The 15,441-nt window shown below is 38.7% G+C and overlaps 1 protein-coding gene across 3 annotated transcripts; it reads right to left on the bottom strand.

Annotated features, from left to right (window-relative positions):
- Positions 1 to 2,299: 2,299 nt before the first annotated feature.
- On the bottom strand, positions 2,300 to 13,163 carry LOC110168622 (RNA-binding protein 5). 3 transcript variants are annotated; one of them, XM_055160515.1, is made up of 22 exons: positions 13,026 to 13,163; positions 12,509 to 12,586; positions 10,954 to 12,385; positions 10,759 to 10,848; positions 10,607 to 10,673; positions 9,943 to 10,016; positions 7,575 to 7,649; positions 7,207 to 7,489; positions 6,831 to 6,985; positions 6,560 to 6,679; positions 6,273 to 6,375; positions 6,139 to 6,197; positions 5,640 to 5,718; positions 5,477 to 5,574; positions 4,652 to 5,197; positions 4,285 to 4,428; positions 4,142 to 4,210; positions 3,799 to 4,023; positions 3,655 to 3,729; positions 3,391 to 3,479; positions 3,250 to 3,310; positions 2,300 to 2,796 (listed from the first exon to the last, which is right to left on the bottom strand). In XM_055160515.1, exons 2-22 carry the CDS (start codon positions 12,565 to 12,567, stop codon positions 2,704 to 2,706), a joined length of 3,996 nt encoding a protein of 1,331 aa, XP_055016490.1. In that variant the 5' UTR covers positions 12,568 to 12,586; positions 13,026 to 13,163; the 3' UTR covers positions 2,300 to 2,703. The 3 variants fall into 3 exon arrangements, with proteins under 3 accessions (XP_055016490.1, XP_055016492.1, XP_055016491.1); XM_055160517.1 differs by lacking the exon at positions 2,300 to 2,796 and adding an exon at positions 2,974 to 3,080; XM_055160516.1 differs by lacking the exon at positions 2,300 to 2,796 and adding an exon at positions 2,974 to 3,119.
- Positions 13,164 to 15,441: the final 2,278 nt, after the last annotated feature.

Below are 15,441 nucleotides of genomic sequence, written 5' to 3' on the forward strand. Positions count from 1 at the left end.
TTTTGGGTTAAAAAAAACTCTATGTCATTTTTCAAGTAAAGTGTTTGCTTGTCTCCATGGAAATGTTGTGGCAGTTTTGTGTAGAATGTTCCACAATACGGTATTAAACTTAATTTTTTTCATGGTTAAGTTACAGGTGAGAACTGTGGGAAGGCGACCCCATTCACAGTGAGAATGCCTGTTATTCAAGATATTTTTTACCTTCTAACATTCCAAACAAACACTCAGCAGGTGGCAGGCCTAAAAAGTTACACCGCAGACCTTTATTTGTGAAGATAAAATATACAATATGCATATTCGGGAAGTAAGTAGGCCATATTATCAGCCTTGGTGGATAGAATATACAGTGCATAACTATGTAGCAAGTCTTCAAAACTTTCATCGAATTATCATCTACTTTCTATAATGGTACACAAATAAAAAACGGAAATTCTTATTACTACATTACTTGCTGTTTTTCTGTCTTGTCCCCAGGCTTCTCTTGCTAATAGCAGTCCAGCTGGGATAATTGACTGCCTCTCCACCTCTCTCTCCTCTCAGCCTCAATGCTCGTTCACCCATACACGCTACATGACAGCTCCAAGTGCCCTGCCATCTTTGGGCTCTCATACATAAACATGCACAGAGCCTATATCTGTCACTATAGTGCTGCATGGAGTTGATTTTTGGTGACAAAATGTAAATAGGCGAATGTTTCTTCTCAGAGTATCACAGAAAATAATCCCCCATGACTTTTACTGACTCTTTCCAACATGAATGTAGACTATAAAAAGTAATTGTGTGCTTTTCATTTATTCAGTCATGCATTTTTCCCTCTGGGTGACCAAAGACACAACGCTAATCCAGTGTGTATAAATCAATAATTTAAAACATGAATGAGATAATAAATCTATTTATATGCAAATGGCTCAGGTCCTACATCTGTCATACTTTGTTATTGTGACTGGTCCCACTGACCCACAGTGTGAAGGACAAAAAATAGAAACTGATCAAAGACTTCTGGCATTTGAAGATCTGATTCCACAGTGCATTTCCAAACAATCAACGAGAAATCCGGTCTGGTATAAATTGCGTCCATATGAATTGGTTAATCTAAATCAAAATACATAGTAACTTGCTGCTCCCTAGTGGAGATCAGACTTAAAGACAGGCTATGTACACTCAACACTTATTACTGTCTGACTTTAAACAGTGTCTAACTGGCTTTTTAAAGACATCAAAAATCTGATCACTATGCTGTACTGTGGTAGTGGTTTTCTTTTCCTCTGTTCTGTTGATTTGGTGACTGTTTATGCATTAAAAACTGGACATATTTACCCTAAACTCTCCCTTCCCCTTGCTGTATAAAAGACAACATCATCTCTAGATTCCCTTTTTTTTTTTTTTTTTTTTTTTTTTACATACAAACAAGACAACTTATTTGATCAGTACCTGTTTTTTCTGGTTCTCCAGCACCTCCAGCTCCCTCTTCAAAGCGTTGATCTTGAGGTGGATCTCCATGTTTTGCTATTTTAAGAGTTCAATAATCATTAGAAACCACACTCTTTTAAATCAGTGGAAAAATAAAATGGCAGAAACTTACTTTGTGTAGGCCAGACAGCTGTTGGTGCAGTATGAGTGCACGAGTATTTCGTTGGGAACCTGCCTTGTACACAGTAAACAGGCCATCTTTTTCCAGTCCGTCAGACTATCCTCCTTCTTTGAGGGCTGTGCGTTTTGTGGTTTATCAGAGTATTGTTCACCTGTGCAGATGTTGACAATAAACAAACTTAAAAAATCTAATGTGGTAAGACAAAAATGAAAAAGAGAACATGTTAAGGATATTTAAAATTTCACTGTACTTTGTCTTCCAAATAGTTAATCTAAAATGATCTCAGATGTTATTGTGTTATCAGTAAATATGTATCTTATTTTTACTGTAAAAATGAATAGAGACTACAGTGAACCCACATAATCTAAAACAAGCTGACCAATAAAGTGACATTTAGAGAAGATAGTTTGTTGGTTGTACTATAAAGTGAAGTAACATTATTTAATCTTAAATCAGTCTTTTGATTAGAAGAGGCATTATTTGAATTCAATTTACCCATATTAGTTTACCTTCACCATTCATTGGTTTTCCTGGGTTTCAGCTTCGTGTTGTATGCAATATTGTTAAGATGGTTTCCCAATCAAGATGTATTTTGTTATTGACAGGTAATTACGAGTCTCAATTTTGCATCATTCTGAAACTCATGAATACAGAGCACTAGATCAATTTATATTTTAGTATACAATGAAACACAATTACAACAGAAAGTATAATAAGTTTTGTTTACTTAAAAAGTGTTTTTTTTTTTCAGAGCCCTGAAATGAAAGACACAATAAAAAAAACATTCAAGTCTAAAATAAAAATACAATATAATAACAATAACCAGACTACAGATACAGGACCATATGAAAAACACTGGACACAATTCCATGAGGATTGCAAAATAAAGACATTTTATGTCATTGACACTTTCTGTACAGAATTTCTAACAAAATTTAAAACACTATTTCAGTCCATGCAGCACTTATTGGCTACACATCAATTTAATTTGATGCAATTCCATTCTGAATTGGTGGAGAAGTCAGTTTTGCTCATCTAGGTGCAATGGCAGTTCATAGTATGCATTGTAAATGTACTGTGGTAGAGTCACTTTGGCAATGCGAGCTGGTGCATCAGTCCAGTTCCTTATACCGGGCAAACATGGCGTTGCGTACAGCTTGTTTATATTCGGCATGGGTGAACACACGTTGCTTTTTCTTCTTTTTCTGAACCACAAAGAAACAAACATCAACAAAATGGCAGCAACAAAAAAATCAATCAATCAAAAACAAATAAATAACAATGTGTAAGAGCATAACCAGATTGATTATGTTATAAAATATCCAAGACTATCAAACCACAATTTTCCCAATTTCTGCTAAAGTTAAGCTGCATTATGTAACTTTTACAGAGGACAGAGAGGAGTTGCTGCTTTCCTGAAATGTTCCACGGTATGACATTAAACTTCAGTGAGAGCAGCTAATGCAGCAGGCGAAGTTATCTGTCAGATCTGTGAAGGCAACATTGATATTGAACTACATCTGGAGATCTATGCAAATAAAAAAGTAAATGCAAGATAGACAAGTTTAATGTCATATTGTGTGCCCTCCACAAGACAAGCTGCTTTATGTATAAGTAAATATTATATGGTGGCATTAAAAATCCAATTGAAGACTTACTTGTGTGGGGGCAGGCTCAGCTCCTAATCCAGGTCTCTCACTCAGCTGACTCTTTGCTTCCCTAAACATAATAATATCAGCTTTGCTCACTCTATAGAACTGCCATGTTCACGTCACATTAACAATGATGGATCCCCTCACCTGGAGCTGCTGGCCCAGTCATCCTGATGCTGTGGTGGTGGTTTCCTTTTCCTCTGTTCAGGTGATTTGGTGGCTGCTTGTGCATTTAACTGTGGAGGCACATGTTCAATTATTATTTACCCTAAACTCTCCCCCTTGCTGTATAAAAGACAACGTCTCCCCATGAGTCATTTTTGCATTGTTTTCTTAGGCAAGGAAATAAGGAATTTTTTTGATACAATAGTTTGAGTAACACTTAAACAAGACAACTTATTTTATCCCTACCTGTTTTTCCTGGTTCTCCAGCGCCTCTAGCTCCCTCTTCGATCTTTTGATCTTGAGGTGGATCTCCATGTTTTGCTATTTTAAGAGTTCAATAATCATTAGAAACCACACTCTAAGTGTAAAAATAAAATGGCAAAAACATACTTTGTGTAGGTCAGACAGCTGCTGGTGCCGTACGAGTGCGTCTTTGTTGGGAAACTGCCTCCTACACAGTAAGCAGGCCATCTTTTTCCAGTCCGTCAGTCTGTCCTCCTTCTCTGAGGGCTGTGCGTTTTTAGAAGATTTGGGCTCATCTTTGTCGTCCTCCACCTCCTCATCACTTCCTGCTCCATAGTCTGACACGAGCGCCCCCAGCGACCCCATTGAACGCTGGACAGAAACAGGACAGGTTTAACTGTAAGCTTTACTAAAATCTTCTAGTGAAGTTTATAGTTTAATTAATTTGTATTATTTTTTACTCAACAGACGAATAAACAGTTCATCATACCTTTGACTTCTCATCTTTCTTAGCAGGAGCAAAGGGCATCTTGAACAGCTCCTCACTACCTCCCGTTATCTGCACATGTAAAAACAAATATGTCAATTGTTAAACCAAATTTACATATGAGGCAGCCAAGTTTTTTCACACACCTTTCTTTCAAATACTGCAAAACCAGCATCAGCAGATTTGGACTGCCTCCGGTCATCATCACCCCTCACATGAGGCGAGGGGGTTCGGACACTGTCCTTCTGACGATTCTGAATTTTTGCCCACCTCTCCATATCTTTCATGATCTGAAAATGTTGTCACGTGGTTAAAGTTGTATAGTAATGTAGGCCGCATGATTGACTGACTGGCCTAAACTCGCCATTGCCAATTTTAAATGATTAAATTTTGATTTGATTAAAGCTACATCTAATTATCCAATTAAAACATAACATAATACAATTTTCATGCTGACTGTTATTCAACAAGATGAAATAGTAGTGGATTACTTTATTAAAATCATGGTTTTACCTTGACTGCAGCACGACTTTTTGGCTTCTCCTCCTTGGTATCTTTTTTAGCCTCCTCGTCCTCCTTCGTGTCCACAGTTGGGGGTGCAGAAGCGGGGGGTGTAGGTGCTGGGGTGGGCTCCGGGGAGGCAGTGGGGGCTGGAGTGGGTCCTACGGGGGCAGACACTGGCACATGTGGCACATTTGGGGTGTGTGTGGATTGTGTGGAGTAAGAAGTATGTGTAGCTTCCGTTGTGAATGAAGTGTGAGTAGTTTGTGCAGTTTGTGCAGTTTGTGCGGTTTGTGCGGTTTGTGCGGTTTGTGCGGTTTGTGCGGTTTGTGCGGTTTGTGCGGTTTGAGGTGCAACGGGGACATGTGGGACGTGAGTTATATGGGGGTTTGGAGGGGGCTTCTTCATCTCCAGGGGGGCGTCGGCTGCAGGGTTGGAGAGAATGGCCTGGTCTCCTACAGTCAGTCCCTCCGCAGACTGCCCCCCAGGAACCGGAATGTAGGCTTTCAGAGCAGGGTCCCAGTAAAGGTATTCCTGAGTTTCAGCATTGTAGAAATACTAGGCAAAAAAAATGAGTTAGTTATTAATTTGGAGATTCAAGATGAAAGATGAAAAGTGCCCTATGCAAATTTCATGCACTAAGTGTTTCTTCTTTTTTTTTTTTTTTTTTTTTAAATAAAAACATCTATAATTTAAGAAATGCAGAGTAGATACAAGTTTCATGCCATAAATTGGAGCAGTTATACATTGTACCTTTATGTAGTAAAATTGCACTTTGCACTTATAAATACTAATAACAGTATCCTGTAGATGGAAGGAATACAGAATTAATCTTACTCTAGAGTTGGGATCATAGTACAGAGTTGTCTCCGGATCATAGTAAAAACCAGAAGTGGCATCATACAGGTAGTTGGTCACATCTGGAGCCTCTGGAACTGAAAAAGATGTAAAAATCTAAATCCTATACTAATTTCAAAAAATATATATATAATAATTTTACCAAAGAAATGGGTCTGTGTTGGCTGTATAGCGACTGGTTCAATTGGCACCTGAACGGGAGTCTCAACATATCCAAGACCCTGTGAGTTGACAAAGACAATGTCTATTTTCTGAAGTCAAAATACAGTTATAAATAAAGCAGCACAATAAATTCCAAAATAAGAACCACTATGAAGGTCACCATTAGGATTTTTCTGATTATTTCTGAGACAATAGTAGCACCCTCCAATCAAAAAGGCTGCATTTATTTAGGTAAAAATATCTTTTGCAAACAACAAAATATCCTGTCTTTTTGGTTTACACCAGCCAACAAGTATAAACTTTACAAGCACAGTGTTTTGAATTCTATTCGTTTAACAGTTCATACTTCAATCTTTTCTCATATTTTGTTGTGAGCTCTGAATGTGAAATGAACCTAAATAAAATTAAAAAGAATTCTTATCACAAAACACCAAAAGCATGTAGCCCTAGCTTCAGGCCCTTTCAGATTAATATCTCACCTGGTTAATGCTGGGGTTTATGGGCAGGGACAGATTTGGGGCGACAGGCATCATTCCACCTGAAGACAGAACATCTAAATAAGAAACCATAAATAAACACAAAAATAGCCTGCTGAGTGTCAGGGGTGCCTTGCCTTGCATATCTGTGGGTGCAGTGACAGGTGGAGGCATGGGCGGCATGTACTGTGGAGGAGGCATGAATGGCGGCTGCTGCTGGGGCTGTTGAGCTGGTGGTGGCTGCAAGGGAGAGTTAATACTATAATGTTAAATATGACAAAGCTAGATAAACCCAGGGCCAAACATCGACAGTCATACATGTTCAAATGATAATAGATTGGACATGGATTCAAAATATAACTTTCTATGAGATTGGACAGAATTTGTAAGCCACTGTCATAAGTAATGGGTAAAATAGACTTACCCATGTTGTGCTAGGCTGAGAAGGATTTTTCAAAGGTTTAGCAATTTCAACATAAACCCTGAAACCATCGATATACACCGGCCTGAGTTTAGACAGAAGCTCAACAAGACGTTTCACTTGCTGCAAAAAGGGACACAAAATGAAGAATCAATAAGTAAAAAGTAAATATGGAAGTTAAAATACAGAGTAAACAGTTTTCAAACTGTTTTTATAATGATCTAGATAAAAGTTACATTACAAAATACCTCATTACATGATTGTGTAGTTTTACCTCATGTGATTCCATGTCAACAAAGCAGAAGCACTTGTTTCCAGTCTTAGCCTTAACAATGCGCACATTCCTTTCATCTAGATAGGCATAAGGATCCAAGGCTTTCAGAATAGTCTCTACTGTTGTGGTGGGCTTCACATACTTTATTATCAGGGCTGTCAAAGACAAAAACAAAATTCAGGAAAAAAGCAGAAGTAAAGACATTACACTCTTTAGCATCATGTTGCTTTAAATACCTATTTTATGTCACTACTGCAATGTACTGAATTGCAACTTACTTTGAAAGTTTTTCCCGCATATTATTGTGCATAGAAATGCTGATGTCATGTTTATGTACATTGCAAAAAGTGGGGAATAAGTGGAATAATAAACATACTTTTGCTCTCTCCATAGTCTGGTTGAGGTGGATGTTGTGGTGGAGGTTGCTGACTGGACCATGGCTCTCGGGGGGGCTCTTCCTGCTGCTGGAGCTGTTGGTCCACCTGCCGCTGCCAGGCCTCTGGAGTCAGGTCTGAGCTGCGCTGCCACTGCTCTGAGCTGCTCCTGTCTGGGGCCAGTCCTGGAGCAGAGCCGTTCAGAGCTCTCTTCAGCTCCTCTGGGGGGGCAACGGGTCTGGGCAAGTGTGATTTGGATTCATGGGGAAAGCCATGGTCGGATTCCTTTGAAGCACACAAAAACTGAAGTTAGTCATCACTCAAGCAGGTATCGATTGGTAATTAATTACTTACTTATGATAGTACTCACCTGAGCCCCTCTACCACAGTCCTCTGGCTGAACAAACTTCAAAGTCGCTGAACTGGAGCCAATCTTTAGGGACCCCTGAAACAAAACAAAATGAGTCACTATGGGGTTAAAAGCCAACTCTCTCAAACAGTCCTACCTAATCCAGACATGCATCACACCCATAATCTATGAACATACCAGGCTGAACCTGTTTTCAAGGATGAGAAACAAATCCTATGTGATTAAACCACTACTTTCCATAAGACATTTATTATCACTTTAGACTAGAATATCTACTCAACTATAGGTTAACATGCAGCTACAACTGCAAATAAATATCAGTTTATGCAAAAAGTAAAAGCTCCCCAAGTGTTAAAAGTGTTAACTTTCTTCAGTATGGCATCATCAAATTTGTTCATCTTACGGTTATCAGTGTTTAATCTAAAATATATCTCAAATACTTAGACAGTTATTGGTAATTTACTTTTAGTACGAAATCTAATAATTAAAAAAAAAAGAGTCATAAACAGCTAAAACCATAAATGAAATTACTAATGTGTTTGTCAACTGAATAAAAGTAACAAGTAGAGACAAGAACCTAGCTCCTTTTTAATCGCGGAGCCCCAAAGCCTCATATTTTAGCCCCTCTGCGCAATAATGTGTCTGAGGAAACCTCTAGAAAATTTGTCATTGATCAACAGTACTCAAACATATTAATTAACCCTCAGAGACTGAAGAATAGACACCACAGTACCAGAACTATGACCTTCATGAAAATGTCCCATCAAGTGTCATATTTTTCTGACAAAACATTCAAACTTTAATGCAGAAGTTCTTGTGGAACTGGACAATAAGATATAATTTTTCAAGTGAAAATGATTTCCAGGTGGGAGCCAAAACGTCTATTTAAATTTGTTCCGATAACTATATCAGGAATCTTTTCTACAGTGGATCACTCCTGAATGAATAAAGGATTACAGCAACAATGAGCACAGTTCTTCAGCCATTACTGTGCTGACCAAAAATGGCACAAACCAAACAATTGCATTAACTAATATGGATTCAGACAAAGTAACAAAACAATTCCCCAAAACAAGACCTTGTAGAGCGTGTGACATATACAGGGCCAGGTTTATTTGTTTCATGTTCAGCAGTAGGACCATATACAAGAGAAACCTATTCAGCTTTTTTGTTTTTGTGCACCCTTCTCTCACCCCCTTATTCTTTCTTCTGTCTTTAAGCTATGAGGGGGATAGAATGTCCCAAGATCTCCTCCTCAGAACCCGCCACCATCAACTTGTTTTCAAACCATCATTACCTCTTAATAACTTAATAAATATTTTCAACAAACGTTCTTGCTGGAAAGGTTTACAGCCTGGTTGAGTACAAAAGGTTGACAGATACACAACCTGGTCATTAAAAACACACAATCTCAGAGTGACCCTCTGATGTCACATGCCAATAATCAACAACAATGAACTAACAAATCAGATGCATTTTTCCTTATGCCAAAACCGTGTCTAGGCTTCATAAGACCTTTAATTACCTTTGGCCCACAAACCAAAAATTCTGAACTGAAAACATCTAGGAATAGGCACCGATAGGCCTTCATCATACAGCCACAAAATGTTTGGTAAACAAAAAAATAACTCTAAATGCCCTTTCTGATTATAAACTAACGTGTCACTTTTGAACGCACTGTTCATGTCCTAAATAGAAGCACCTTTAGCCAAGACTCAAATGCCACCATTTATACGCAAAAAATAAATTACACAAATTGATGAATAAATACAATTTCTTATCTACTATAGATGACTGTCGCCACAAGTGGCAAAATAACTAAAAGTTCTAGGTTCAACGCAACTGCACAGTGCATGATGTAGACAACGGGCAACGTAAAACTTCCAAAATGTAGCAGCTTTTCACAAAAGACACTCATAAGCTAAGTACAAAAAACTGAAGTCAGCTGCAGTGTATGTTTTCACAGAATTAAATCAAATAAAACTATCTTTGACACAATTAGAACAGCCTCCACCCAGTAAAATCAACAAGGTCCCAACACAAAGTGCCTTATAGAAAAGCGAATAATCGAATAGTTCCTAACCAGCCCCACTTACGGTAACTCGGTCAGAGGGAAAAAAAAAAAAAAAAAAAGATTTGCGAGTTAGTGTTTGCCATAGGGTTGGCCAATTTGTACAGTTTCCCACATTTCGATTGTCTCGATTGTTAACATGACACCTATTTGAGTGGACTGTGGATTCAAATAAATAGGTAGTGCATTTCTTTCTCAAAGAGTAGAGTATGCCCCTCCCAGTCTCGCCCCCCAAAGCCCTCTCAACCCCTCGATTCCAGGTGGAGACAGCCTCGCGGAGTGATGAGGATGGGCCACCTTGTTGGACTCCATGATGTGGACTGCATCCTCGAGGTTTAAAAACTCCACAATGGCAGTATCGTAGCTGTAACCTGGGGACAGCATTTGAAATACAGATGGTCTTTGTTAGTCAATTCCAGTAAAGACAGTCACTAAGACATAGAAGACAGACTTCGTTCGACAGTGAGCGTATTGTTATACTTCACATATTCACCTTACATTTTAGGTTGGCTTTCTTTTGCGATGAACTTGAAAGGACCTTGCATTGATAACTTTTCAGAGCAGTTGCAAAAAACAACTGCACATGTTCCTTTGTGACAAAAGAACTGCTTTTGCCATCTCCTTGCCAAAAACTGAAGTTTCATCTTGTTCAGAATGGAATTATTACAAGTAAAAGTGCACCAACAATGCAGAATTTTGGTGCTTAATTTAAGTAGTTAATATTGGAAATGATTTGATGCTGAGAGACCAGTATTTTTCATGACTTTTGTGAAGCCACAATGTTCACACAAAGACCTTACACCAAGCGGTAATCCCATATACTACCATATTCACACAATAAACAAAAGCAACTGCAAACATTAGAAATAATGCGAATATAAAAATCGAAAGTCGAATAGCGAAATATCGAGGTGTTTTCGATCGTGTGTCTCACACAGAAACACTCTGGAACAACTCTTACCTGGAACAACCGTCTTGAGCTTCATTCTCTGAAGTGAAACGCCATCAGAAGTGAAGGCTCCCAAAATCTATCAAAAATAAGTAAATAATAAAAAATAGCCCATAAGCTTTGTACTCACATTTTCTGTAAAAAAAGGTTATTAATGAACATACCTGTTCCATGGCGGCAGTCTTGGGAATACCAGTGATGGACACTGTATTGGACACCGGGTCTTCAAATACTGCACCCCTGTAGTCTTGATCCTTTGAGAAAACACATGATGATGATGATGATGACGATGATGATGATGATGACAAAAGAGGAGTGATCTATTCTGTACAAAAAGTCAAGAGTTTAATTGCACATACCTGTGACGCAGACTCAATAAACCTTTCCGGTTCAGCAGTTTTACTGTCATTAATAAGTTTATCTGGTGTGGGAAGCACGTCAGGTTTGAAATCAAAGGCTCTTGATGCTGTTCGATAATCTATGTCCCTGTAGTCCTGGTCTCTTGGGGGCCCGCTACTGCTGCTCAGGTCATGGTCCTCATCCATCTTCTTCCTGGGAGGTGCTTGACTGTGTGATACATCTTCAAAATTGCCAGGTGGCTCATGCATTTGATGTGGAGGTTGAGTTTTCACTAGATTTGATGGTGGCTGTCTATATTTAAGATCCCTGTCCTCAAGCCAAGGTTTATTTTCCCTTTCTCGACCAAGTGGGTCATTAAGTGGAGGCATAAAATCTGATGGGCCTTTTATTCCAGGTAAATCCATAGGGGAGAAATTATCTCTTTGTGGGAAATTAATATTTTTTGTTGGATAATCCATTGACATCATATCCCTTTCCTGCAAATGCAAAGGATCCCTAATATTTTCATCCCTACCAAAGTCTCTAGGGTATTTAGGTTCATTTGTACCAACAAAACCTTTAGAAATTATGTCAAAAGTTTTTTTGTCCTTCTTGCGGTTTTTCCATTCTTCAGCCAGAGTCATTTCCTCCCCACACCTGTAGTCTGTTAGCGGACTGTCTCCTCCATGATCAATAGTGGGCTCTTCTTTGGTTTGGGGACCACTGTCCTCTGGATCCAGCTCTGGTCCTCTTCGGTCGACATGAGGGGTGGGATCATTTCCAAACCTTGGTGGAGACTGGCCTCGTCCTCTAAAGTCAGACATCGATCCAGGCCGGTTTCTGAAATCCATGTCAGAGTCAAATGCCCCTCTGGGATTAAAGGGCGACCCTCCGCGTCGGTCCATGTCCAGTCGCCTCCTGTCAGGTGGAGGCATGTCCATGTCAAAGTCTTCCCTGTGGCGCATGCCCATGGGTGAGCGATCACGCCCCTCTCGAAATCTCTCATTTCTGTCCATTCGCTCCATGGGGAATCCTCTTCTCCCTTCACCGTGAAACGGAGGCCGGTCAAATGGAATCCCTTCTCTGTCCATGTCACCAAATCGGCCTCCTGGTTCACGCGGGGGCATATTTCTGCCATCCATATCATCAGGGATTCTCCCATGCTCTCCAAAACCAGGTGCATATACAAACCGCTCCTTAAAGTTTATCTCGACCTGTCTTCCAGAAGCAAATTCTGGTTCTTCACCATGTCTAAAGAAATCTCTATCTCCTGGACCCCACATATCTCGGGGGTCCAAGTCATAACCCCTCATGGGTGGGCCATCCATCCTTCTCATATCCATGGGTGGCATATCATAATGTCTTGGACCCATTGGCCCCATGTTCATGCCACCCCTACCTCTGTAGTCAGGCATGGGGCGGTCCCTGCCCCCATATTCTTCATGATGATCACTGCAATGTGTGCATATAACTAGTTAGCACAAGAAACTTTGACATAAATGACGATAACACATGTATAATACATATTTTATTCTGTCTCCATACAAAAATGCAACAATAATTAATTTTGTTCACCGAAAATGAGGTCCTCCCCGTCGTCTAGGTCCAGGCCCAGGCCCAGGTCCATCCCACATATTAGCAGAAAACAGTGATCTGCAGAGTGAGCAAACTCAAATTGAACTCAAAATTGTGATGATGCTAAAACTAACATAGTCATGCGCAGAGAAGAGTCAAAATGCTTGTCAGATTAATTCTAATTTCTAATCAAAATATATCTATGCCGTTACGGAGAGGCCCTAGCATTGAGATAAAATATTCACCATAGCTCTCAAATAATCCGCGTAAATGTAGCAAATGTATGTAGACCACATCTGAGCTGTGTTTCCTTTACATTTGAAGATAATCATTCATTCATTTTAAAGTATCCAGCTTCAGTTCATAATGTGACGCAGCTGTTAGCATCTTGCACATTGCAGCCAAATCCCGGAGCCGGGTAACACTGCGCCATTCCAAAACAAGTCCCGCAATTTATCAAATTGAACATACTGACGCTAACATTTTTTATTATTTTAAGTGTATCGATAGCACATACCTCGGTTACTCTGAGTGTCTGGGATCGACAACAACTGTTATACTTTTCAGTAATCGGAGTCTCCTATGCTAACGGGGCTAACGCGTCTGCCGCAATACAAAAATGGAGGCGGAGGCTGATCTTCTTCTTGGGAGCCAGAGTAGGACCATTTTTGCATTTCTGCCACATACTGGTGTGAAAAGAGTACTGACAGGTCCTTGCAGTATTTAGTAAACCTTGAGCGAAGCCATACATGTATACTTTTCTTTATAACTGTTAAAAGTACCAGTGGCTAAATTACACCACCTGGATCTCACTACTCCTTTTCTAATCACTGTATTAACCCTCAGAAAATCACTCAGCTTTAAAGACACAATGCAAATAACTCTGACTACACTCAAAAAGATCACATAGCTTTAAAACCACAATGCATGCTCAAAAATATCATTTACTACACTCAAAAATATAATTTCTTCAATAACACAAGGTAAATATCATTTACTACACTCAAAAATATAATTTATTCAATAACACAGGGTAAATATCTTACTACACTCAAAAAGATCATTTAACTTTAAGAAACACCATACAGGTAACTTTAATAACTCTTAAAGTATCACCTGGGGAACACTTACAACTTCACTTAGCTTTAGAAACCACTCTATGAAATGCTCTACACTCTATCTGACAACATTTGCCCAAAACACATTTTTGACAGTGCCTCAAAGAATTTAACCAGATTTAGTTTTATACCAAAAACATTGCAAATATTAATTTATCCTTAGCAGTGCCTCAAAACCTTTAACCAAATTTAGCTTTGCATCAAAAACATTGCATTTTTGTAAGTAACTCACCTAGGATGACTTGACTCGCTCATAGTAAATATATATATATATATATATATATATATATATATATATATATATATATATATATATATATATATATATATATATATATATATATATATATATATATAATTGAGGGAAAGACTCAACAAAAGATTCCAACAAGTGATTTGTCTTTGTCTTATTTTATCTGCTTTTTATTGTTTTATGCACTACTCAAGTGACTGGTGGTCACTCTTTATACTCGTGATCACTCAGGGTTTTTAGGCCCGGAGTGCTCACGACAGAGCACTTATAACCAACTCACCCGGTAGCTGTTATTTTACTAAAAAGCTTATACTAAAATAATTAGGACAAATCACCTTGCAAGTACCCTTTTGGAGAAATTACCCTGTGACCAGGAAAGCTATAAAGCACAGCCTAGTCCGAATTAGAGATTCTGACCTCCTTAGCCGAGTTACAGCCGGAGGGCCAATGCCAACCAAAATCAGGATCTGAGTTATTATGCGGAATTTTCAATATTTATCTAGGGTCACAGAACTCCACCAAGGTACATGCAAAGTGATCAGTACGTCACAGATAGCACACATTTTTTCAAGTACAGGCAACACTTCTTAGAAACCACAGTCTTCACCATTCTAGCCCCCTACGCCTCCGCCCCAGCCAGGTGTGAAGTTACTGCCACCTCGCTTCGTCGAAGGAGCAGGAAGCTTCGCATCCGCATTGTCTACAGGCCACATAACATATAGGTTTCGTACATCAATGTCAAATAAAGGTCAACTGTCAAAAGAACAGAAGGTCCTTATCTTTCCTGCACACAAACATAACGGTTACAGAAATTATTTCAAAATAACCTAAACTTAAAAATTTAATTGAAAGAATTAAGCAAATCAATATAAAGGAAACAAATCAGATTAAATCAAAGCAAAACAAGTAACTCATGGTACTATGGGTCACAAAAACACTTCTAATATCTAAATCAAACACTCTTAATCTCTAATGCTCTAACAGTTATTCAATTATCAAAATAAAGCATCATGAACATCTTCATCTGAATTCAGGAGCCCTTTTAGTGGGGCTTACGCCAAAACCTTCATCTTTTTACCCCACCCAAGTGAGCTCTCCTGTGGCCGAGGGGGGGTTCACGACAATAACATATATAATGTATTTATCAGGTTTTTTTTTTTCTTCAGCTTGTTTGTACTTGTTTATAATTGAGGTGAATGGTAGCAAAAGACGATGACCACAAAAAAGTAGTCAAACATATCAACAACACTAAAACTAGTTTCTTTGGCTAGATGAAAACAAAACAATAAGCTCCTTTTCTGTCCTGTGCAAATTATTTAAAGTGTTGTTGTTGTTGTTGTTGTTTCACCACTGTAATAGCAAATATGTTCTCAAACTGTGTTACTGTCATATAACATCAAGTTAAATTAATTTTAAATGGAGCAAAAAGTAAATAAAAAGGACAGCATATAAATAACTGTTTCAAATAAAGTCAGTGTTTATTACAACAAGGATTTTGGGAGGGGAATTTGAACATTTGTAAACAATAATACAAAAATAATTGCAATTAATGTTAACTCATA

The sequence above is a fragment of the Boleophthalmus pectinirostris genome, unplaced genomic scaffold, assembly GCF_026225935.1.
Source record: "Boleophthalmus pectinirostris isolate CB_2022bp ecotype Guang Dong unplaced genomic scaffold, ASM2622593v1 HiC_scaffold_3, whole genome shotgun sequence".
In the NCBI taxonomy this organism is placed as follows: domain Eukaryota; kingdom Metazoa; phylum Chordata; class Actinopteri; order Gobiiformes; family Gobiidae; genus Boleophthalmus; species Boleophthalmus pectinirostris.

Excerpts from the sequence above, each read along its gene's own strand:
- LOC110168622 (XM_055160515.1), bottom strand. The coding sequence starts at position 12,567 with ATGTGGGATGGACCTGGGCCTGGGCCTGGACCTAGACGACGGGGAGGA. Across the intron at positions 5,198-5,476 it reads ACTATGATCCCAACTCTAGA|TATTTCTACAATGCTGAAAC; the intron begins GTAAGATTAATT and ends TTTTTTGCCTAG. Across the intron at positions 3,730-3,798 it reads AGCTGTCTGACCTACACAAA|CAAAACATGGAGATCCACCT; the intron begins GTATGTTTTTGC and ends CTCTTAAAATAG.